This window comes from Carassius carassius, chromosome 26, assembly GCF_963082965.1.
Source record: "Carassius carassius chromosome 26, fCarCar2.1, whole genome shotgun sequence".
Taxonomy (NCBI): domain Eukaryota; kingdom Metazoa; phylum Chordata; class Actinopteri; order Cypriniformes; family Cyprinidae; genus Carassius; species Carassius carassius.
In genome coordinates, this window is record NC_081780.1 from 30,984,472 (window position 1) to 31,007,396 (window position 22,925).

General features: G+C 39.9%; 1 protein-coding gene across 3 annotated transcripts in view; it reads right to left on the reverse strand.

Annotated features, from left to right (window-relative positions):
• Window positions 1-22,925, reverse strand: part of LOC132106078 (gastrula zinc finger protein XlCGF57.1-like) — a 35,242-nt gene that overhangs the window by 4,941 nt on the left and 7,376 nt on the right. For 2 of the 3 annotated variants that reach the window (XR_009424024.1, XM_059511704.1), the window contains exons 3-8: window positions 6,567-6,669; window positions 6,274-6,479; window positions 6,064-6,147; window positions 5,866-5,949; window positions 4,833-5,026; window positions 4,281-4,440 (exon numbers count right to left, since the gene is read on the reverse strand). Coding sequence is in view for 2 of the 3 variants with exons in the window: in XM_059511704.1 (XP_059367687.1) it covers window positions 4,281-4,440; window positions 4,833-5,026; window positions 5,866-5,949; window positions 6,064-6,147; window positions 6,274-6,479; window positions 6,567-6,669 (831 nt within the window). In the remaining variant the exon portion in view is untranslated. Of the gene's footprint in view, window positions 1-4,280; window positions 4,441-4,832; window positions 5,027-5,865; window positions 5,950-6,063; window positions 6,148-6,273; window positions 6,480-6,566; window positions 6,670-14,461; window positions 16,177-22,925 lie in introns of those variants that run through there. The other variant, XM_059511703.1, reaches the window with a different exon arrangement.

Here is a 22,925-nt window from a genome sequence, read left to right on the forward strand (position 1 = left end):
GTGCGCTGTGATTGGTTGTTACAGTTTACAATGTGTGGATTGGTGTAGTGTGATTGGTTACGGTTTACAATGTGTGGATTGGTGCACTGTGATTGGCTGTTACGGTTTACAATGTGTGGAATGGTGTGCTGTGATTGGTTGTTATGGTTTACAATGTGTGGAATGGTGTGCTGTGATTTGTTGTTACGGTTTACAATGTGTGGAATGGTGCGCTGTGATTGGCTGTTACAGTTTACAATGTGTGGAATGGTGTGCTGTGATTTGTTGTTGCGGTTTACAATGTGTGGAATGGTGCGCTGTGATTGGCTGTTACAGTTTACAATGTGTGGAATGGTGTGCTGTGATTGGTTGTTACAGTTTACAATGTGTGTATGGTGCGCTGTGATTGGTTGTTACGGTTTACAATGTGTGGATTGGTGCGCTGTGATTGGTTGTTACGGTTTACAATGTGTGGAATGGTGCGCTGTGATTGGTTGTTACGGTTTACAATGTGTGGAATGGTGCGCTGTGATTGGCTGTTACGGTTTACAATGTGTGGAATGGTGTGCTGTGATTGGTTGTTACGGTGATTGGTTGTTACGGTTTACAATGTGTGTATGGTGCGCTGTGATTGGTTGCTACGGTTTACAATGTGTGGAATGGTGTGCTGTGATTTGTTGTTACGGTTTACAATGTGTGGAATGGTGCGCTGTGATTGGCTGTTACAGTTTACAATGTGTGGAATGGTGTGCTGTGATTGGTTGTTACGGTGATTGGTTGTTACGGTTTACAATGTGTGTATGGTGCGCTGTGATTGGTTGTTACGGTTTACAATGTGTGGAATGGTGTGCTGTGATTTGTTGTTGCGGTTTACAATGTGTGGAATGGTGCGCTGTGATTGGCTGTTACAGTTTACAATGTGTGGAATGGTGTGCTGTGATTGGTTGTTACGGTGATTGGTTGTTACGGTTTACAATGTGTGTATGGTGCACTTTGATTGGCTGTTACAGTTTACAATGTGTGGAATGGTGTGCTGTGATTTGTTGTTACGGTTTACAATGTGTGGAATGGTGCGCTGTGATTGGTTGTTATGGTTTACAATGTGTGGAATGGTGTGCTGTGATTTGTTGTTACGGTTTACAATGTGTGGAATGGTGCGCTGTGATTGGCTGTTACAGTTTACAATGTGTGGAATGGTGTGCTGTGGTTGGTTGTTACGGTGATTGGTTGTTACGGTTTACAATATGTGTATGGTGCGCTGTGATTGGTTGTTACGGTTTACAATGTGTGGATTGGTGCGCTGTGATTGGTTGTGACGGTTTACAATGTGTGGAATGGTGCGCTGTGATTGGTTGTTACGGTTTACAATGTGTGGAATGGTGCGCTGTGATTGGCTGTTACGGTTTACAATGTGTGGAATGGTGTGCTGTGATTGGTTGTTACGGTGATTGGTTGTTACGGTTTACATGGTTTCATGTAAACCAAACCGCCTTCAATACCACGACTTAGGTGCCCTTGAGCAAGGCATCGAACCCCCAACTGCTCCCCGGGCGCCGCAGCATAAAATGGCTGCCCACTGCTCCGGGTGTGTGCTCACAGTGTGTGTGTGTGTGTGTGTGTGTTCACTGCTCTGTGTGTGTGCATTTCGGATGGGTTAAACGCAGAGCACAAATTCTGAGTATGGGTCACCATACTTGGCTGAATGTCACGTCACTTTCAATGTGTGTATGGTGCGCTGTGATTGGTTCTTACGGTTTACAATGTGTGGATTGGTGCGCTGTGATTGGTTGTTACGGTTTACAATGTGTGGAATGGTGCGCTGTGATTGGCTGTTACAGTTTACAATGTGTGGAATGGTGTGCTGTGATTGGTTGTTACGGTTTACAATGTGTGGAATGGTGTGCTGTGATTGATTGAGAGGATATATCGCATTCTGCTAAAAAGGGAGACTGGTGTTTCATGGCTTGGATAAAAAGGGAGAAAACATGACCTAATAAATGCAAATATTGCATTTTGCATAAAATTTAAAATTGACGTGTCAACGAGAACAACAACAGGTCTCATTTAGTCTAGTACAGAACGCATTGGCAGGTTTTTTTAATATAAATGAAAATACAAGAAAAGAAGGAAAAGTGCTAGTATTAGTTTGTTAAGTGCCGGCGATAAAGATGAGTCTTTAGATGTTTCTTTAAGGTGAGTAAAGACTCCGCTGTACGAATTGAGATTGGGAGGTCATTCCACCAGCTGGGGCGCAGTCCAGTAGAAGGACCGTGAGAGTGATATTGAGCTTCATTGGGATGGCACCACAAGGAGTTGTTCACTTGCAGAGCACAAACTTCTGGAGGGCACATAAGATTTAACTAGTGAGTTTAGGTATGTTGGTGCCGTGCCAGTGGTCGTCTTGTAGGCAAGCATCAGTACCTTGAATTTGATGCGAGCAGCTACTGGTAGCCAGTGTAACCTGATGAGGAGAGGAGTAACGTGAGCTTTCTTTGGCTCATTGAAGACAACCCTCGCTGCTGCATTCTGGATCAAGTGCAGAGGCTTGACAGTACATGCAGGAAGGCCCGCCAGGAGAGCGTTACAATAGTCCAGTCTGGACAGAACAAGAGCTTGTACAAGAAGTTGGGTGGCTTGCTCTGACAGGAAGGGTCTAATCTTCCTAATGTTGTATAAGGCAAATCTGCAGGACCGGGTCTTTGTAGCAATGTGGTCTGTGAAGCTTAACTGATGATCCATCACAACTTCTAGGTTTCTGGCTGTCCTCGAAGGAGTAATGGTTGATGAGCCCAGCTGTATAGAGTTGTGATTAAGCAATGGGTTAACTGGAATCACCAGGAGTTCTGTCTTCGTAAGGTTAAGCTGAAGGTGATGGTCATTCATCCAGCTAGAGATGTCACTCAGACAGGCTAAAATGCGAGCAGCTACCGTCAGGTCATCTGGTTGGAATGAGAAGTAGAGTTGGGTGTCATCAACGTAGCAGTGATAAGAAAAGCCATGCTTCTGAATGACAGATCCTAATGACGTCATGTAGATTGAGAAGAGAAGTGGTCCAAGTACTGAGCCTTGAGGAACCCCAGTAGCAAGGTGCTGTGACTTAGTAACATCAACCCTCCAAGACACACTGAAGGATCTATCATAGAGGTAGGACTTAATCTTCAGGAGTGCGGTTCCAGAAATGCCCATCTTTCTGAGAGTGGACAGGAGAATCTGGTGATTAACGGTGTCAAAAGCAGCAGACAGGTCCAGTAAGATGAGTACTGAGGATTTTGAAGCTGCTCTTCCCAGTCACAGGGCTTCAGTAACTGAGAGCAGAACAGTCTCAGTTGGGTGGCCACTTTTGAAGCCAGATTGGTTGCTGTCCAGGAGGATGTTCTGTACAAGGAACATAGAGACCTGGTTGAACACAGCTCGCTCAAGTGTCTTTGCAATGAATAGCAGAAGGGATACTGCTCTGTAGTTTTCTAGAAGTGCTGGATTTAGAGCTGACTTCTTAAGCAGTGGGCTTACCGGAGCCTGCTTAAATGCTGAGGGAAATATTCAAGAGTGAAGAGAGGAGTTGATAATAACCGCTTGAAGGAGGTGAGTGGGGATCAGATCAAGTGGACAAGTAGTAGGATGATTGGACAGGATAAGTTTGGAAACATCCATCTCTGAGAGTGGGGAGAAGGAGGAGAAAGAGTGTGTGTCAGTTATTGTGAAGTTATCCTCAGTCTGCGGTGTGGAGAATTGGTCACTGATGGTTCTTGTCTTATTTGTGAAGAAAACTGCAAAGTCGTCCGCTGTAAGAGTTGATGAAGGAGGTGATGGAGGCAGATTTAGAAGAGAAGAGAAAGTTTTGAATAGTGTCTGAGCGTCACAACAGCTGTTTATTTTGTTGTGGTAGTAGGATGTTTTCGCCGTGAAGACATTTTCAGAGAAGGAAGAGAGGAGAGACTGATACACAATGAGGTCGGTAGAGTTTCTTGATTTCTGCCACTTCCTCTCTGCAGTCCCTGAGTTTAGAGCGATGTTCACGGAGAACCTCGGACAGCCAGGGGGCAGATGGGGCGGTGCGTGCTGGTCTAGACAACAGTGGGCAAAAGTTGTCCAAGCAAGATGTTAAAGTGGAGAAAAGAGTGTCCGTAGCACTTGTCGTGTCCAGAGCTGAAAACTGAGAGAGTGCAGGAAGTGAGGATGAAACCACGGAAGATAGGCGAGATGGATAGAGTGAGCGTAGGTTCCGTCGAAAGAATCTTTATACAACAGAATCTTTAAGATATCTTTAAGTAAATTAAATTTGAAATGTATGATATCCTTACCAATAACAACATCCTTTATTTGCAGGGCCGCCAGGGATATTTTTCCATTCACCCCTCTCCAGTTGATGCTTTTGGCCAAGTCATTTGAAATAGTTCGTTGCATTGTTCGCCACACAGTGTCCTTTGTATCGAACCCTCCAACTAGTCCTAGATGATTAATCTAAGAGAAACATATCTTGATTACACTTTAGATAAAAACAGTACACCCCAAAAATTAAATTTCTGTCATCATTTACCCACCCTCCTGCTGTTAAAATTCAATCTTCAGAACACAAATGAAGACAAGTGTAGAATGTTTTCAGCAGTTTGTATCCATACAAAGAAGGTGAAAAAAATATTTTATCGTTTAAACGTTAATAACTTTAACGCTCCAAAAAGAACAACATTTGAAACATATCAGACTTGATACATGATGTAAAAAAAAATATGGAAATTATAATTTTTTTGACTGGATTTTAACTTCTTCAGGTGATATGCACTAATTGCAGCAAGTACAGTATAAACAAACGTAACATTTTTCACAAGATTGTTTTATTTTTTGACTCAACTGACCAGTTTTTCTTTGAAATCAACTGTTCGTAACTTCTGCTCCAACATATTAAGGGCCAGGAGGTCTTTGACTGGCAGAAGTCCGTGTTCAATCACATAATCTGTGTCCTGGGATTGCTTCGCATTGAGGATGCGCAGAATGGACTGTTGCTGATCAAGAATCATTTCTTGCTTTGTCAGCATTTCACGAATTAGAGCTGGAATGGTAATTTAAGATGATATAACATGAACAATGGTTAAAAGGGCAACAGCATGGAAATACATTAAATGCATCAGTCATGTAAATCAGTGCAGACTCTTGTACCTTCTGTCTGTATCTCTCTCAGGAAGAAATGACCAAGAACTGTTTACCACATATTACTCAATATATAGGTTTGTACTAGGATTGGAACAATAGTTTTATTACACATTTTACAGAATTATTAATTAGTTTACAGTTTTATGCAAACATTTACAAATCTAGTGTGCTATTTGCATTTTAATAAATTAAATTACAATAACTAATTAAATACAAATACAAATAGTTCCTTGTTCTTCATGATATATTATATGAATATGATGTACACAAATGAGCCAAAACATTATTTACACTCCTTGAATCTTGTTGATCAAAATGAACACATCTTTTTCCCAAGTAATTTCGTACATTTAATTATCTTCTGAATTCAGTTAAAATGTAAAATCTGAAATAAAGAATGTAATAGCCAAAATCCCCAACACAGGGCCATATTATGAGAAACAGAAAGTCCTTTCTCTTTTGTCACATCACATCCCTATAAGCTGAAGCTATGCAGTGTGTCCTGAAAACAGAATTAATTAGTTCACCTAATCATTTCGGTTTCCTGTAAATAATAATAACAACAACAGGATGATGCACATGCATGATCAACACAAAATGAACAAATCCCTTGCTAAGACAACTCAGTGTACCCGAGTCATATTAAAGACGTCATATTAAAACCTCTCGAACCTTCCTCTTCCTCAAATGGAATGAATCGATCATGAATGACACATTACTATAACATACTGTACTTACAGACAATAAGTTCAGGAGTAGGAGACTGATGAGTCCTCTGGTGTTTGTGCAACTGAGTCTGTTCAGGCTGTGCTGAGTTTAGATCTTAAGGAAAAGTATTGTAACTGTTATATGTATTCTTTTCTAATAAAGCAAGGGGTTAAAAGTTAACCTTTCATTCATATATATGTCATAACATTTTAGCCTACGCCAACTTACTGGCACTGATTTCAGGTGTCTGCTGAACACTGTTCCAAGAAACACCACTCTCTGGAAACAAAGATCTTGTAGGCTCTTGTGGAGCTGGTGAGATTAAATAATAATAACAAAAACAGTTACACTTTTGAAAAATTGATCTCTGGGATGTACCGGAGATTTAAACAAAACAAAGCAAAACTGAAAAATGTATAAATTAATTACTTCACTCACAATCATATGTCAAATCCTCAGGTTGCCAGATGGTGTGGTTGCTGGTCAGCATTTCTGCCAGGGATATAGTCTTGAAGGTTACCTCTTTTGTGGGTCGATTAAACTGTTGGACTGGTGGAGCAGCAGGAAGACCTGTGCTATCCTGCTGTAGAGCATCCTCTTCTTCAGAGTCCATCGAAAAAGAGCTCAGAAGTTGAGTGCGTGGCCTTTTAAAGATTTTTAAAAAATAATAATAATTTAAACTTTACTCTACAACCACACAAAACAAATGTTACCAAAAACATTTCACCTACCTTTTATGTCTGACTTTTTTTCGGCCTGGTTCCTCTGTGTCTGACTGAATGTCTGATTGAACCTCAACCTCTCGAACCTTCCTCTTTCCTTCCTCATAGTTGTCTGTTAATAATAATAATAATAATAAAAACATTAAATCTTAAATTGCTATAAACATTCCTAAGACTACATGAATAAGAGATCATATCAGTGGCGAACAGCTCTCTAATTTCCCAGGACACTCAGTCCTGACTTGGAATCACCTGCTGCTTGATAATTAAATTATTTTATTAAGAGGATAAGCTCCTTGAGATGAATCATCTCCTTTACAAGGGGGTCCTCAATATTCATAAATATCCAAGTGACAGCTAAGGGTAGTGAGATTACCTTAAGAAGTGGCCAACAACATCTTCCATTCTGTATACAAACACTCGGTAACAACTACACTTCTTTGGTTTTTAAAAACTCCACCACTTTGTACATATAAAAATTTGAATAATGAATTTAAAAAATGAAAGGCATTTATGCTGTAGTGCTGTATTATACTCAGCTACATCACTCCATGTGCTGCAACAAATCAGCCTTGATATGATAACCTCACCAACTTCGTTACATTTCCATTCAGCTCTACGTATTTCAAGCTAGGTGAGAGGTTATGCATCTAAAAGATCCCTATCTGAATGGACTTTATTGGATAGTGAAAGAAAGGCTTCATGCGTTTATATTCTCTGTAGATCACATAAACTTTCTCCAGACACTGAAGAATACTCATTACTAAACCAATGCAGCATCCAGTTTTGAAAGATATCTCCCATACTTGATAGATTAACTCTAGTGGCACCTATAACGGTCTCACAGAACTGACAAACTTCAATTAAAGCTGGAGGGATTGGGTCATATTAGCATTTGCCACAGAACTGTCCATTTCTGAGAGTCGTCGGATAACCTGTGATAGGGGATGGTGTGGAGTTCTTATCATTTTCTGTATTTGTCCCAAGAAGTTTTCGAAAAGGAAACCCAGATATTAAGTCAAGTCTTCCATGTTTTTTGACATCCTCAGAAACATGGGTTAGCCCATGTACATTGTAGCTAAGAAATTCTGTACAATACAACTAAAATGTTTTACAAACGACACTAGGAAGCTGTGAGCAAAGTCATTAAGACCTATACACAGAGTTGGACTGGAGAGAATAAAAATAGCCACAGATAACAACATAACATTGCTGTACACTGGTTCTGAAAGCATGTTATGAAGAACCACTGGACCGATGTGTATAACATTGATTACATTTTTTGTTATATATTAATCACATTTATACCTGACATGTTTTCGTTGTCAAAACGTCGAAATAAGCCCTGGATGTATACGAGAGTGATCGGTCTGCAATCAAATGTGATAACTATACGTAACTATATAAGTGTTAAAGGGGTCATATTATGTGAATTCAAGTTTTCCTTTCTCTTTGGAGTGTTACAAGCTGTTTGTGCATAGATACAATCCCTAAAGTTGCGAAGACTAAAGTCTCAAACCCAAAGAAATACTCTTAATGAAAGTTTAGACTCATCCACACCTTCCTAAAACGGCTTGTTTAAACACGCCCCACATCTCTACCTCACTGTGTGGGAAGACTTGCATTACATCACCCATATGTTCATGCAAAGAAAGAAGGTGTAACTTTGATTCTCGTAACTTTGTAGTATTGTTACTGCTGCCATCATGTCGTGGAGACACTATGTGTATTGTGAAAGCGAAAATACTTTGTTTGATTTTTGTTATTCTTTATATATATATATATATATATATATATATATATATATATATATATATATATATATATATATATATACTTAAAAAGGCTGTAAAGAATTCATTCTACAGTGCCTTATAACTAGGGATGGGTATCGTTAAGGTTTAAACAGTATTACTACTCTTACCGATACTGCTTAACGGTCCGGTACTTTAACGGTATTCTTATCGGTACTTTGTGTTGTGGCAGTCATTCACCCTCTCCTCAGGCATCCTCCCTCTAGCTGCCAGGGTGAAGGGGTTTTGGGCTTGTCTTGATAATGCACTTTTGAAAGATGCTTTGACAGATTGCTTGTGTTTCCACCCTTACATGCAAAAATTTTAGTGCACTTATGACAACGAGCGTTGTCTGCATCAACTCTAGTGAAGTATAACCACACTTTGGAACGTTTTGCTCTCTCCGCCATCATCACTCTTTGTATTAAGCGGGAGTTTTCATACTGTTATGCATGTGATCATGAGAGATCTCGCAGATCTCACAGACAAACATCTTAATAATATCGCAAATTAGAAATGTTTGGTGATATAAATTGTGCACAATAACATTATTAAGCAAAAATACATAGTAACATTAATTTTTTCCCTCCAGTACCGAAAGCAGAACCGATACCGTCAGATCTTTCTGATACTATGGTCTTTCATAATTTAGCCCCGGGGCCATTTTAATACCGGTTTTCGGTACCCATCCCTACTAATAACTAATAATTTTATGGACTTCAATACATTAATAAAAAAATATTGCCTAAAGAATTGATCATTTATTCACCTCATAAATAATACAGACATACTGCTCTCCCCTACACAAAAGTATTTTTTTTTAGTAAAAAGTATCGTATTGGTATCGGTATCGCAATACTGCCCCTTTATGTATTTGGTATCGGATCTATACCAAATTTTGCAGTATCGCCCACCACTAGCCTGTAAGTACGTTTAAATTTTTTAAGGATTTGCCACTGATGATTCAAACGCAAATTTGAGCAGAATAACATTGTGTGTTTGTTTTGTTGTTATTTGACATTTCTTAGATCACAAATGCAGACATGGCTTTATGTTGTGATATGCAATACAACGCGTAAAAACACAGTACAAGTCATTATAATGAGTAATTATGTCCCCACTGGGTGCAACAAATGCTTCGTTTGTAATGGGTTTTTTCATGTTTTTGTCTTGTTGCGCCGGGACACGTAATCACAGTATGGTGAGGGACGTAACATTTCCGTCACACGCTTGAGGTATTCAGCCAATCACAATGCACTGGATAGCTGGCCAATCAGAGCACACCTCGCTTTTCAGAACGATGAGCTTTGTAAAAATTGTTTCGGAAGGTGGGGCATAGAGGAGAAACAATAATGTACATTATGTGGAAAATAATGTCTTTTGAACCTTAAACCGCATAAAACACATTTCATTACACCAAATACAAATTTTTTGTTGTGTGTCCATCATTCATCATGGTGTCAGAAAACAGTTCTTGGAAAACAGACGCCTTCAATGATTGAGACTAAAGTCAAGTTTCAAGTTTCTGAATTTACATGAGTTTTGTTTTCCACAAACAAATGAAACTATTGAATGTCACAATTTAACATGAGAAAACTGGTGAAACTATACAGTAGAAGCATACATCTGTGTGACTGAGTGATTTAAGGAATCTGATCTGAGTGATTTAAGGAATAAATCAAAGACATGCAGATTGTGTGTTCTAACAGATGAACTCATAAGAGACAGACTTATATGTGGCAGTGCGTTAACACCAGCCAAAGCAATAGAACTGTGTCAAGTCCATGAACTGTCCGATCTGCATACAAAAAGTCTTGCAGTGCCTAAAAGAAATGCTAATGTAGAGTTGTAGACAGTGTGTATCACAAGACAAAGGCTAAAATGTCAGAAAGGTCCACGTCTTATCGTACAGCCTCTCAGATCATAGTAAACTGTAGTAGTTGTGGAGGCAAGCATTTAGCAAAAACTTTTGAAGCTTATGGTCAGCAGTGCCATAAATGTAAAAAGTGGAATCATTTAAAAAGTTATGTAAAACTACACCAAAGCACATGCTGAATAGACAAAGAAAAGCAGTAGACCAGCTCAAACCAAAAGAAATGAGTCAGGTAAGTTGTCCTGACAAGCGCCAAACCCAGACTCGTCTATCGGATTGGCAGACACTCCAGAGAACACATCTCCACTGCTTTAGAGTCCAGTGGCAGCGTTTACACCACTGCATACAACACTTTTCATTGCACATGGAGATGTAAGGCTGGAATGACGCTGCTCAGCTATGGGAACACATTTCATGAAGCTCTCCTACGCACTGTTCTTGAGCTAAACTGAAGACCATTCAAATTTTAGAGGTCGGTAGCTGCTGACTCTGCAGAAAGTTGGTGATTTCTGCACACTGTGGCCTCATCATGCGCTGACCCCACTCTGTGATTTTACGTGGCCTACCACTTCTTGGCTGAGTTGCTGTTGTTCCCAATTGCTTCTATTTTGTTATAATACTAGTAAAATAACAGCCATGAATGGACTTGCACAGGTGGCAACCTATCACAGTACTAAGCTTGAAATCACTGAGCTTCTAAAATCGACCCACTCTTTTCACAAATGTTTGTAGAAGCAGTCTGTATGTCTAGGTGCTTGATTTTACACACCTCTGGCCATGGAAGTGTAAAAACAGGACAGAAAATAGCCTATTACTTATAAATTATATGATTTTTTGATGTCAAAATCTTGATTACATTATGAAATGACCTCAGAGAACAGTACAAAATAACACCAAAGGCAGTTTATGAACCGGGGAAGTCGTGGCCTAGTGGTTAGAGATTTTGATTCCTGACCCTAGGGTTGCCGGTTCGAGTCTCAGGCTGGCAATACCACGACTTCGGTGCCCTTGAGCAAGGCACCGAACCCCAAAAAACTGCTCCCCGGGCGCCGGAGCATAAATGGCTGCCCACTGCTCCGGATGTGTGTTCACTGTGTGTGTGTGTGTGTGTTCACTGCTATGCTCTCAATGTCAAATGCAGAAATGTTAATCCATGCATTTATGACCTCAAGGTTAGATTATTGTAATGCTTTATTGGGTGGTTGTTCTGCACGCTTAGTAAACAAACTACAGCTAGTCCAAAATGCAGCAGCGAGAGTTCTTACTAGAAACAGGAAGTATGACCATATTAGCCTGGTCCTGTCAACACTGCACTGGCTCCCTATCAAACATCGTATAGATTTTAAAATATTGCTTATTACTTATAAAGCCCTGAATGGTTTAGCACCTCAGTATTTGAATGAGGCTCCTTTTACATTATAATCCTCTACGTCCGCTACGTTCTCAAAACTCAGGCAATTTGATAATACCTAGAATATCAAAATCAACTGCGGGCGGCAGATCCTTTTCCTATTTGGCGCCCAAACTCTGGAATAACCTACCTAACATTGTTCGGGAGGCAGACACACTCTTGCAGTTTAAATCTAGATTAAAGACCCATCTCTTTAACCTGGCTTACACATAACATACTAATATGCTTTTATTATCCAAATCCGTTAAAGGATTTTTAGGCTGCATTAATTAGGTAAACCGGAACCGGAAACACTTCCCATAACACCCTATGTACTTGCTACATCATTAGAAGAATGGCATCTACGCTAATATTAGTCTGTTTCTCTCTTGTTCCGAGGTCACCGTAGCCACCAGATCCAGTCTGTGTCCAGATCAGAGGGTCACTGCAGTCACCCGGATCCAGTACGTATCCAGACCAGATGCTGGATCAGCACCTAGAAAGGACCTCTACATCCCTGAAAGACAGTGGAGACCAGGACAACTAGAGCCCCAGATACAGATCCCCTGTAAAGACCTTGTCTCAGAGGAGCACCAGGACAAGACCACAGGAAACAGATGATTCTTCTGCACAATCTGACTTTGCTGCAGCCTGGAATTGAACTACTGGTTTCGTCTGGTCAGAGGAGAACTGGCCCCCCAACTGAGCCTGGTTTCTCCCAAGGTTTTTTTCTCCATTCTGTCACCGATGGAGTTTCGGTTCCTTGCCGCTGTCGCCTCTGGCTTGCTTAGTTGGGGACACTTCATCTACAGCGATATCGTTGACTTGATTGCAAATAAATGCACAGACACTATTTAACTGAACAGAGATGACATAACTGAATCCAATGATGAACTGCCTTTAACTATCATTTTGCATTATTGACACACTTTTTTCCTAATGAATGTTGTTCAGTTGCTTTGACGCAATGTATTTTGTTTAAAGCGCTATATAAATAAAGGTGACTTGACTTGACTTGTGTGCACTTTGGATGGGTTAAAATGCAGAGCACGAATTCTGAGTATGGCTGAATGTCACGTCACTTTTTTTCATCACTTTTGTTTAAAATGTATTCACTGTAAATACATTTAGCTAGAGTAGAATTTAGTTTTACTAGAATTTAATAGTAGGAAATTATTAGTAATCCAGTATTTTTATATCAACTATGCATTCTGTTAGTTTTCTGAATTTGTATGTTTCATTAGGTCTCATAGAAATATAGAGCCGAGTCTCATTAGCATAACATTGAAAGCTAACGCCATGTTTCCTCATGATATCTCCTAATTTTTTAAATGTAAAGCGTGAAAAGGAACGTTCTTAGTACTGAGCTTTGTGGTACTCCATACTGTTCTTGTGATAGATATGATACATCTTCATTCACTGCTACAAATTGATGACAGCCAGACATGTAAGATTTGAACCATACCAATACAACATAATTTTGTAGTCTACTCAAAATAATGATGTGGTCGATAGTGTCAAAGACAGTGTTAAGATCCAGTAGCACTAATAGAGAAATACAACCATGATCGGGTGATAAGAGCAGTCTCAATACTACAATAGTCTAAATCCTGACTGAAAATCCTCACAGATACTGTCCAAATTACCAAAGCCTCAGTAACTATAATACAAGATCTAGTCAGTCATAAAATAAAGTTTAAAGGTTTGTTGTTGAGCTTGTTGGATTTACTTCTGCCATCACCCACTGTAACACCACCAGGGATGATATACCAATAAGGAAGAGAGACAATCCAATGCCAGTTCATTAGGCGATTAAGTACATAAAATGCTGAAGAGTGGGATCACTCAGCCATCCACCTTTTCATGGGCATCGCTGGAAGGCCTTGTACCCAAGAAAGAGAGAAGCAAGCGTTTATTCATAGACTACCGAAACTCCCCAAGATGCTTTCTCTATTCTGCAAATCATGCTTCACCACAGCCACTGTACAAGCCTTTAGTGTGCAGAGTAACTTGCCAGTAAGCTGAGAGAACACTCACTGTGACAGAAGGAAGAGGTTTCATTGTAGATATTCTGGAATGAAGTAAAATCTATGTATATAAACTGCAAATCATCCTCTTTACATCATTCTGAATTATTATCTGTTATGATGTACTCTTGCTAAGGACGGAGATCAGAATCTTCAAGTTGTAACAATGTTGGTGTCTGCAGTGTGCTACTTGCACTGCGTTCCTGTGTTTGGTTGTGTTGCGAATATTTGCAGTGTTTGTTTTTGCAGCACGTTTTTGGTTGTATTGCGAGTATTTGCAGCACATATGTTGTCAAACTGATGTTTTCTTAATTTGCTGGTGATTTTTCTATTTGCATTTATCTTCTTAGGTTCTAGAAGAAGAGTTCTCTTGACCACCATACTTGAGCCATTATCAGAATTGGATTTTTGCCAACAATCCTTCACTTGTGCTTGTGCATTGAGTTACATTCAATGCTAGCATTTCAGATTGAATTCATTGTCCCTTTTATACCAATTGCCTTTTTATGCAGTATCTAATTTCTCGTTTTAAACTGTGCACATACTATTAAGTAAATGCTGAAAGTTTATTTAAATGAACTTAAGGTATACTACTATTTTCCATTTTAGCCATTTTACACTTGAAATACACCTTTAACTGTACTTTAACTTTCCTTGCCAGCTCTTTTTTTAAAGTTGCCAGCCAGAGGCAGCATTTTTATAAATTTTTCACAAACGTTTCATGGCCCCCAGAATTTTCAGTTGTATCAACATCTGAACATACAGCATATCAAATCAAAGAACAGAACTTTTTCTTTGAATACATTTTTTTTATTATAGCGTTACACATTCTTTTTTTAAACAACACTTGAATGTGGGTAAGTTTCATAAAACAACAAAATTCTGAATAAAAAGATGGAATGTTTTGTCAAAGGCTAAATCTGGACCGATCATCAAAATATATATGGACTAGATTGAGTACATAAAGAAACTCTGTAAACCCTATTCAGATAGGATTAGGCGGTTACCTAAAGCTATAAGAAGTTTTGTGTTTTTGACCTTCTTTTTGATCTGAATGGTGTGCTGAAAACACTTGAGGTTTGCCACAGACTTGTCCCACTGCCTGGAATGCAATTGAATGCTTCTTCAAGTGCCTCCATACATGTAAAAACCACAGAAAGCTACTTTTAAAGAGTATTGAATATTTATGTACATATTTACAGCTGGTCTATTCACATGGGTTTAGCATTACTGAGGTTATTCTGGATCTTTTTTGAGAATGACATTTTTCATAATTACTGAGATGGCACATTCAGATGGGTCACACTTACTTTATCCCACCTCTCTATATAAAACTAATCCTGTCTGAATAGGATTAACAAAGAACACAATCAGGATCCCACATTTACAGTATTTTTTAATAAGAATGTGTTAATGTAATGTTTAAATTAGACTGATCACAACTGAATTGTCTTTCTTCAGAGTGAATGTGCAGATGATTGTCGTAATTGCCATTTTACTCAGTGTGACATGAGGTTTGTTATTTCTTCTCTAGCATGACTTTGCACATGCCGTTTCAAATTTGTGTGATATGTGAAACTGATGTCACACTGAACACACTTGTAAGGTTTCTCTCCAGAGTGAATTCTCATGTGAATCTTAAGGTTTCCTTTATTTGTGAAGCTCTTTCCACACTCTCGGCAGGTGAAAGGCTTCTCTCCAGTGTGAACTCTCATGTGATTCTCAAAGTTTCCTTTGTGTGAGAAATTCTTTCCACACTGGTGACATATAAAACAGTTCTCTCCAGAGTGACTCTTCATGTGAAGATCAAGGTGTCCTTTACACCTGAAACTCTTTCCACACTGATCACAAACAAACGGCTTCTCTCCTGTGTGAACTCTCATGTGGCCATTGAGATACTTTTTCTGTTTAAAACACTTTCCACACTGAGAGCATTTGAACAGCTTCTCTCCAGTGTGATTTCCTGTGTGAATTATAAGATTTTCTTTTTGTGTAAAGCTCTTCCCACACACTTTGCAGGTGTAGGGCTTCTCTCCAGTGTGAATTCTCATGTGAATTTTAAGATTTTCATTCCTTTTGTAGCTCTTCCCACACAGTTTGCAGGTGTAAGGCTTTTCTACAGTGTGTACTGTCACATGGGCACTAAGGTACTTTTTCTGTTTAAAACTTTTCCCACACTGTAAGCATACGAATGGCTTCTCTCCAGTGTGAATTCTCATGTGAATGTTAAGATTTCCTTTTAGTGAGAAACTCTTCCCACACAGTTTGCAAGTGAAAGGCTTCTTTCCACTGTGAATTTTCATGTGGGCTTTAAGGCTGTCTTTTCGAATGAAACTCTTTCCACAATGCTGGCAGGCATAAGGCTTCTCTCCAGTGTGAACTCTCATCTCGAATTCAAGGAATCTAGTTTCTGTTTTTTGAGTCGGTGAGTAAGTAAAAGATTTTTCCCTGTCCATAAACTCATGACATTTCTGATACAGATTTTTCTCTTCCATTTCATTAAAGTGTTGACTCTCCTCTTTCAGTGACATCAGGTCTAAGGTGAAAGGAAACAAAAACAAGAAAACACCAATTTAACGGCACCAAGACATGAAAGCCTTAAGACAGTAAAACATCAAATCCAACTGCACGTGCTAGATTCTATACCCAATAAACAACTAAACATTTATCTCAAAATCTCTTGTCAATATTGTTAATTATTTGCATTCTTTAGGACACATCCCAAGTACGTCCAAGCTGGCAATTATCAAAGCCAGGTCTCCAGACTTATTTTTCCCACTGGTGGTTCTTTTACGACTAACTTTCTTAGTTGGTCACGTGAACTTTTCTCACAGTTTATAGTTATATGGAAATGAAAGAGGTTGACATTCAACCTGTTCTTTCTCATTAGTAGTATTATCTGTAATTTGAATTTTGTGGCTGGCTTCAGATGCTTGTTTGTTGCATGTTTTTTTTTCCCTCATAAGAATACCAACATGTCCACCTTTGGTTTAAGAAGAGGTCTTTTACTTCACTTTGACATGAAAACCATTCATTGTTTCCTCAATATTCGCTTAATTTTTTGCTGTCCACAGCTTTGCGCTCCTGCTGACGCAGCGAGTATAAACCAGGCTTTTTTAGGTAATCACTGAATAGCGCACATTTATGCCAAACAATTGCTTATGAACTCACATTACATCACATGAATATAGACATTTCAAAATAAGTGTCCCAGTGTATTTCGGGCTTGTTTTTAATTAAGTTTTATTGATTTATTTTCTGGGCATTATTTGTATTTTGTTTACACAATTAATTGTATTTAATTTAATTTTCATTAAGTTCATAGTAAACTCCTGTAGTTTCTGGCTGGGATGTTTCTCCACAGGAAGAGAAGACAAAGAACATTATTTGACATTGATCAATATACTTTTTAGTATTAGGCACTATACGACAAAGTAAGGAGAACTCTACCATTTAAATGCTGGAATTTTGCATACTTTACAATGCATATAACATGGACATGGGAAATGAATAGTGGCCCATGGTCGGAGACAATATCTTCAGGGATGCCAAAGTTGCGGAAGACATGCTGGAACAGGGCTTCAGCTGTCTCCATGGCCATGAGGAGGACTTTGACGGGAATCAATCAGCAGACTTTTGTTAACTAATTGACTGCAACAAAAATGCAGGTAAACCATTTGGACTTGGGGAGATCAGTCACAAAGTCTACTCTAACGTTGGACAATGGACAACGTGGGATGGGCAAAGGAATCCATTTACCAGTGGGGAGGTGATGTGGAGTCTTTGACATATCACAGACTAAGCAGTGGCGGACATACTGGGCCACCAATACCGAGCTTGTAGGAACGAGAGAGTATGCTGGCTGCCTGGATGTCCAGAGCCTGAGAAAACAGGGAGCCCAAAAGGGTCAGCTGCAAGGAGGATGGAACAAAGGTTCTCTCTTCTGGGCCTCCCAGCGTAGCATATTCACAGAGGGTGGCGACATGGATCTGCTCTTCCAGAGTCCACTGGATAGGACTGAAAAGGATGGCTCTGATTTGGTGTGTTGGTTGGGAGAGTGGATATGAGACAGGGAGTCAGCTTTGAGGTTCTTATCTCTAGGACGGTAGGTGATCTTGAACTGGAAACAGGCTCTCTCCATGGTACTGTGACAGCACTGCTCCCACGCCAGCGTTAGAGGCGTCCACTTCCACCAGGAAGAGGGGATGGGGATCTGGGTGAGTGAGGATGGGAGTAGTGCAGAAGGCCTACTTGAGTTTCTTGAAAGAGGCCTGACCTTCCGGTTCCAGGATAGGGACTCGGGTAATCGACAGCGCATGGAACTGAGAGGAGGGGCTGAGAGGAGGGGCTGAGAGGAGATTGAAGTTCTGGAAAAATCTGCGGTTAAAGTTGGCAGATTGGAGGAATCGCTGGAGTTCCTTGAAAGTCTGTGGCCAGTCACGGATGGCCTGGACCTTCTATTGGTCCATCTGAAAAACATCGGCACTGACGATGTAACTGAGGAACTGTACCATGGGTTAGTGTAATTAAAATTTTTCGAGTTTCAAGAAGGACAGGCTGTGAGTGAGGCTGGTGAATGAGCGGTCTCAATGGGTTGGCAGACATTAAAGCATTGAGAAATCTTTATGGCCCTCTGCTTGAAGTTTTCTAAGTCGACTGTGTCATCATATATGGCTATCAAACCCTGGTGGTAAGCGGTCAACAGCGCTGCCTTGTTCCATCCACTAGTGGCAGACTTTGTCCGGAACTGCAGGGTATAGTCATCATTTGAGGAAGTACCCTGACCGGCAAATGAGCTGACTGGTGACTAACAAGTGAGCCAGTGGATTGTTTGCAAACTTCCTCAAAGTCGGCTGCAAAGACATCGAAGGATCGTGCCCAGAGCAAAGCCCGTCTTGTGAGCAGAGAGATAAAAAATGCCACCTTTGCTCACTCCGTGATAAAGAGAGCACAGCTTAAAGAGTGCCAACCAGCTCTTTGAGGATGTCCGCTGCGGCAGGGGTTCAGGGCTCCATCCTCGGTCTTTGTGTAGCTTGGTCTTCAAATACACTTGAGGACACAGAGGTAAGTGCAAAAACAGCAGGTTTATTTACAACTGGCATGCAGAAGAGAGTAGAGCAATGGGTCGAGATGAGTAAGTGGGGAATTGCAAAGGGTTAAGCAAAGAGTTCCTTTTATCTTTCCAGGGGAACAGAGGAGTAACAGAGACGATGGAGCACAAGAGCCAAGGGGATGGTGGAACAGTATGCTGGAGCTAGAGGCAGATAGGTATCACAGGTGAAAGTCGTGCAGGAAGAGTGCAAGGATAAAGCGCTCTTGATGAATGGAGACAGGTGGTGGAGATCAGTAATCAGGGGATTGGGATATGGTGAGCATGGTTGGCGGTGATTGATATTTGCTGAGCGTGGTTACCGGTGATTGTGACTACCTGACAGCTATTGGATGTGGGTTGCCATTTTTATTTGAGAAACTGTTTTCTTCAGTTTATGAGTTAGCTAGGGAGTAAGGAAAGACTCCTGTTTTTACTTGGGATTTCCTTTGTAAGGCAAGTTACAGTTAACCCCTCTGTAAGAATCACCTTTGTTTGTTATTTTGACCTCAATCTCCTTCTGTTAATTTTTTTAAAATAAAGAACCACTGTTGTGAATATTGTGAGCTCCCAACAGGAGAGGGAGAACACAGCAGTTAAAATCATAGTCCCTTATTCTTTAATTTCTTCTTTTGACGACTGACCTCTCCAACTCTAGACTGATAAGGTTGTGACAGGACAGTAGAGGTATTTATTGATGCTTTTGGGAAATGCACCCTTTGACTAGTAATATCCATGAGTACAATTCTTAATGTTTAAGCATATAATAATATTATAGGGATTAGGGAAGTGTGTGCTTCTAATTTTATAGTAACAGTTTAGACAGGATTCTATTCTAACATGACACGCCTCTGTGTACAAGGCAAGATTAAAAAATAAATGATTCAGTGTCGAGGAACTTGACTGGTCCCAGAAAAGATTCCAATTATTAACAAAGAGCAGTTTCTGTTTTTTACACCAGGACAATAACCATTAGAACATCCTAGGATTTTTCGTGCTGATGGCCTGCACCCCAGCAGAGTTGGAGCAGAACTCCTGCCAGACAACATCTGCAGGACGCTATGCTCCACTTTATCACCCGAGCAGAACTATCACTATCCTAGTGAACTGGCAAATTACAGACCCATTTCAAATCTTCAGTTTATGTCTAAAATTTTAGTTGTGTCTGCTCAATTGTGCTTCTTCCTGCAAAAAATATATATAGACCAAGACTGCATCTCACTGCTAGATTTACTTGATCTTATGGTGCGTTTCCACTGCATGGTATGACTTGGCACAACTCAGTACGGTAAGGCACGGCTCGACTCGGTTTGCATTTGCACTCTCTAAGTACCACTTTAGAGTGGGCGGGATTATTCACATGTTGTTATTGTTGCACCGCCTCTACTGCCGCAACTCATGAAAAACTTTTTTCACTTGCGACGCCTCATCAAGCTCTTATTGGATCCGCTCCTCTGCTATCAATGAGAGGAACGTCTGTACTTCCTCAACAGACAACGGAACAGCCATTTATGGGTTGTTAAAAAAAGCTGTGCTCATTCAAAACAGTTGCGTTCAAACCTTGTGCTGATTTAAATCTAGAGGTCCTGTTGTGTTTATGTCAGTTCAGTGACACAGGTAATGAAGATTCTTTCTGGCCAATCAGTGATCAGCAGAGTTTACATGTCATGTTTTGGTAATGGCATGATTCACCTGGAACCTCAACCGAGGTGGTACTAAAAAAGTTCTGGGTACCAGGTACTGCACCCAGTTGAAAACCCCTCAAAGGTGAACCTAACCGTGCCTTACCATGCAGTGGAAAAGTGCCATTAGTGCTGCGTTCGACACTATAAATCATGAAGTACTTGTTGATTGGTTACAAAACTATACAGGTATTCAAGGGAAGGCTTTTAGATGCTTTTGATCCTACCTGTCTGATCACTACAAATTTGTTTATTTGACTGGGGAGTCATCTCAATTACCACCAGTAAAATATGTAATGCCCCATTGATCTGTCCTAGGTCCTCTGCAATTTTCAATGTACATGAGACCCCTTGGTAATATTATTAGAAAATACGGGATTAGTTTCCACTGTTATGCTGATGATACTCAACAATATAACTATATAACAAGATCAGATGAAACTTCTAAATTATCTAACCTATCAGAGTGTGTTAAAAATGTAAAAGATTGGATGACTAATAATTTTCTCCTATTAAATGTAGTAAATTCAGCTCAAAAGGGAAATGCCAGTAGTAACTGTAGCAGAATTAAATGGCCATCAACTAATCTGTTTGTCCAGTGAACATTTAGCATAATTTCATGTAAACTCTAAGAAAGGATATTTTCGTGACCAAAGAAAATACTTTAAGACAGTATTAATGCATTAGAGCAGTGGTTCCCAAACTTTTCCATTCCACGACCCACCTAGACAAGTGTAATCTATTTCATGACCCACCACAATATTTGAGGAAAAAAAAGGTTGATATTACTTTAAGCCTAATCTTACTTAAAAGTTTGATGACAGAAATGAAGTATTTAAGAAAAAAAAACTTTTTATTTTAGAGTAGGCCTACACCTGAAAAAAATCACTATTAATATTTAAGTTTTAATTTTTGTTTACAGACTTTAGAATATGTAGTGTCCATAAAAACGTTAAACAGGCTCACTCCAGTGAACTGTAATCTGCGCTGCTGTGTTTTGTTGCAGAAAATGCATTCACGATCCTTCCGTGTGTGTCGGTGAGAACGGAGCACAATCCAACACTTTTTTTAGAAAAAGCATAAGAAGCAAAGCAGAACTATCTAAAACTGTTTGGAGATTAAAATAATTGTGAAATAGGTAAAAAATAATAATAAACATGTGTCTCGTTTTAAATAAACAAAAAAAAAAAAAACTGGATGACATTAAGTTCAGGCAGAAATTTATTTTAGCAATGGTTAAATTAATGTTCAGCAATATCTTCAAAAGATTTCTGAACTTTGGCAAATTTTTCTCTAAAAAGAGATGATACGTCAAGGAGTATTGCATTATTTTTTTGTGCATTTTGTTATGTGGAAATGTTTAAATCTTGTAGTGTTACAATTAACCCTGCGTTTGTGCACTGCTCACCCTGTACATGTGAAATGCTTTTTACAAACCGTTTCCCGAACGAAAAAAGTGCACAGAGCTCAAACGGACGATAGAAATGAATGAACATGGCCTACCTGAAACCGTTTTCGTAACATTTGTTTTCTGGTGTATGCAATCTCATGCGGAATATAGTGTATTGAAGTGAGCAAGTTTTTCTCTTTTAATAATGCGGACCGATTGAACCTTTTAATGACATTGCTCTGAGACCTTCACTGTTATTACAACTCGTGCGCGCCCGCGCTTCAAAACACGCAAAGCACGCGGACTTAATTGCAATTCGAAAATCACACTAAGGATATTGCAGTCCTTATTAATGTTGGTGGGCTATATCATTGTGACGAGTGGGTTCCCGGTTCCCGCCTCCTCCTTCCCGTGATTGAGAAGTTTTTAATGTGTTAGACTGGTGCCGAAGCCTGGGAGGAAGGAGGGACGCGCTGCCGAAGATCCCTCGGCACTGAGGTGAATCCGCAGTGCCATCGAGTAGGGCGAAGGAGGATGCTCGAGGCGGTGGGCTGGAGTGAGTTGCCGGGGAGACGGACGCTCCTCTTTTGTATCCTTCCGATCTCCTCCGTGGTTCTCGAGACTGGTGAGTCGAGCAGGTGTCGCTCAATTCCAATCACTCCACCGGCCTCGCACCGTTCCCACTCGTCACTTTCGTGCAGCCCTAGACTGAACTGTGTGTGTGTGTGTCATTGAAACGCAAATTTAGCTGCAGCCAAGTGACTTTGTGCGACCCACCTTGTTCCATTCTGTGACCCACAAGTGGGTCGCGACCCACAGTTTGAAAACCCCTGCATTAGAGCATGTAGCAAAATAGGAATTGTAAAGGAACACTGAATTGTAAGGCAAAATCTGAAACTTGTGCACAAGAGTTTTATTAACTAAACACTTATGCAAACTAGTCTAACAAACAAACAAACAAACATACAATCACTCATACAGGGGACAGGGCAAATGAGATTTGATCAATGATACCATCAGGAAAACCAGAGAATTAAGCTATGAAAAGACTCAGATAAAGTTAAAGAGTAAAACCATCAGCCGCATTTATAAAGGGTTTATAGCTTATACTAAACTGTTTTGTT